At 41.6% G+C, this 2,366-nt stretch overlaps 1 protein-coding gene across 3 annotated transcripts in view; it reads right to left on the bottom strand.

Moving 5' to 3' along the window:
* The window catches only part of BFAR (bifunctional apoptosis regulator), a 27,090-nt gene that overhangs the window by 5,686 nt on the left and 19,038 nt on the right, over positions 1 to 2,366 (bottom strand). For all 3 annotated transcript variants that reach the window (XM_012647759.1, XM_012647761.1, XM_012647760.1), the window contains exon 5: positions 1,921 to 2,065. In XM_012647759.1, coding sequence (XP_012503213.1) covers positions 1,921 to 2,065 — 145 coding nt within the window. The remainder of the gene's footprint in view (positions 1 to 1,920; positions 2,066 to 2,366) is intronic.

Genomic DNA, 2,366 nt, shown 5'->3' with positions numbered 1-2,366 from the left:
CTCAGGCTAGTTTCGAACTCCTGAGCTCAAACAATCTGCCCGCCTCGGCCTCCCAGAGAGCTAGGATTACAGGCGTGAGCCACCGCGCCCAGCAAGAAGGGATTTTTAATATTAAAAAACAAATGACAATAACACAAAAAACAACAAATCTACCTCAGGAGCCTCACATCCCTTCTTTAAAAAATTTGAACTAGTTTTTAAAGTAATACATGTACAAAGTAAACAAACATCTTTTCAAGTGGCCCAGAGATATATTAACTGACAAATAAAATTCTCCATCCCATCTAAGTCTCACTTCCTGGATAAAACCACTGGTAACACTTTCTGTATCCTTCTAGAAATTTTCTATGCATATGCAAATATATAGATACATATAAATTTATATGTTTTCTAGTATGTTTTTCCTCTATTTTCAGTTACCAAGACATCTTGGGCATCCTTCCTTATGAGCACACAGTCACCCCTCCCTTTTCAATGCTTGCCTGATGGGTGTGCCTTATTGATTTAACCTGTTCCTAATGATGGGCACTCAGGTTGTTTTCCATGTGCTGCTATTATCAACAATGCCACAGTGAAACAACTTGTTTAATGACTTTTCGTGAATCAAACATTCCATTCTCACAATGACCCTATGAGGTCATTTACCAAGGAGGAAACAGGCATGAAGAGGCCCAGGTACTTGCTGGTGTTCCCACAGCTAGCGTGTCCTGGAGGAGCCCAGGCAGGTGGGTGCCAGAGCCTTGTTACTGAAGCGCTTCGCTGCCTCTGCTCTTAGTGCAGAGAAGTGAAGGGTCCAAGTGTTCAAATGCCTCTTTCTTCATATTATTAAACGTTCTCATCCTCGACAATATCATAGATGAAAAAAATGACATTTGGTTGTTTTAGTTTGCACTTGTTTAATTATGAGAGCACTTTCCTCCATAAGTTTATTAGTTGTTTGTATTTATTTTTCTCCATGATGTCTTTTTTAGGGCATAAGTCTGTGTATTCCAGATATTCTATAACTGATAAAAATACAGTATCTGCCTTACAGTACAACAGTCATTAAATTCCCTCTGTGAAGGAGAAGCAGCTGGTACGGGTACGTTGAAGATCAGTTTCTCAGTATCTAGTAAAGCTGAAGACATGCGTTACTTGTGACCTATTAACTCCGCTTCTCAGTGCACACCATAAAGAAACTCTTACACACGGACTTACGAACTTCCCAAGAATGTCCACGGCAGCACTGTTTCTTTTTCTTTTTCTCTTTTTTTTTTTTTTTTTTGAGACAGAGTCTCACTGTCGCCTCTAGCGTTAGCCTAGCTCACAGCAACCTCAAACTCCTGGGCTCAAGCAATCCTCTTGCCTCAGCCTCCCGAGTAGCTGGGACTACAAGTGTGCACCACCACACTCAGCTAATTTTTACTATTTTTAGTAGAGACCAGGTCTCACTCTTGTTTAGGCTGGTCTCGAACTCCTGAGGTCAAGTGATCCTCCTGCCTCGGACTCCCAGAGTGCCAGGATTACAGGCGTGAGCCACCACACCCAGCCAGCAGCATTGTTTCTAATAGCAAAAATGAAAACCCTCTCAGTGTCCATCAATAGGAAAATACATAAACTGTCACAGACTCATGCAATGGAATACTGAACGTAAGAGTAAACTGTTGCCACATACAAAAGCTACTCGCGGAAGGATATGTTCAGTTCATTGAGGCCTCATAAATTAAGGGTAAAAGACTGCAGGACAATACTCCTATTGCTTGTGGACACACACCCACGGTACAAGTAGGAAAACAGGCCCAGGAACACGGTTAGCTTTGGAGAGGGAGGGGTACTCAGGGGCTTCAATCCTACCTGTGATGTTTTCTTTCTTAAGCAGTGGACATGCAGATGGCTGCTAAGTTGTTTTCCATACTTTTGTCACTTAAAAAAATAGTTTACCTTATATTCCCAGAGATTTTGGGGGGGCTTCACGCCTAGTGCTTTGACACGTTCTAGCTCCATGAGGATAGCTCTCCTGTGGCTGCTGTTTTCTATAGTATATGGTGCCCTGGAAAATTCTTCCTCTGTCAAGCTTAAAAGCAATCTGTGGGGGGACGGGGGTAGGAGAAGGTTTCTTTTGAGATTATATATTGCAAGCAAACTTTCCACATTCAGAGTTCTACCTTATTGACTAAATACTTTAGGCTTGAAGTTAAGGTGAGACATTTAATATATGCAACGACATTAATAACAGCAAATAATTGAATTGCTTACTATTTGCCAGTGACTATCTGAAAATGCTTTCCATAAATCATCACTGATCCATTTAACAGTTCTGCAGGGAGGGTGGCATTACGCCCCTTTAGTGGATCAGAAAACTGGCTTAGAGAAATGAGGTGATGTGC

This window comes from Propithecus coquereli, unplaced genomic scaffold (assembly GCF_000956105.1).
Source record: "Propithecus coquereli isolate 6110/MARCELLA unplaced genomic scaffold, Pcoq_1.0 Scaffold27, whole genome shotgun sequence".
Lineage (NCBI taxonomy): Eukaryota > Metazoa > Chordata > Mammalia > Primates > Indriidae > Propithecus > Propithecus coquereli.
The sequence above is the reverse complement of the archived record's forward strand: the minus strand, read 5'-3'. Positions and strand labels throughout refer to the sequence as shown.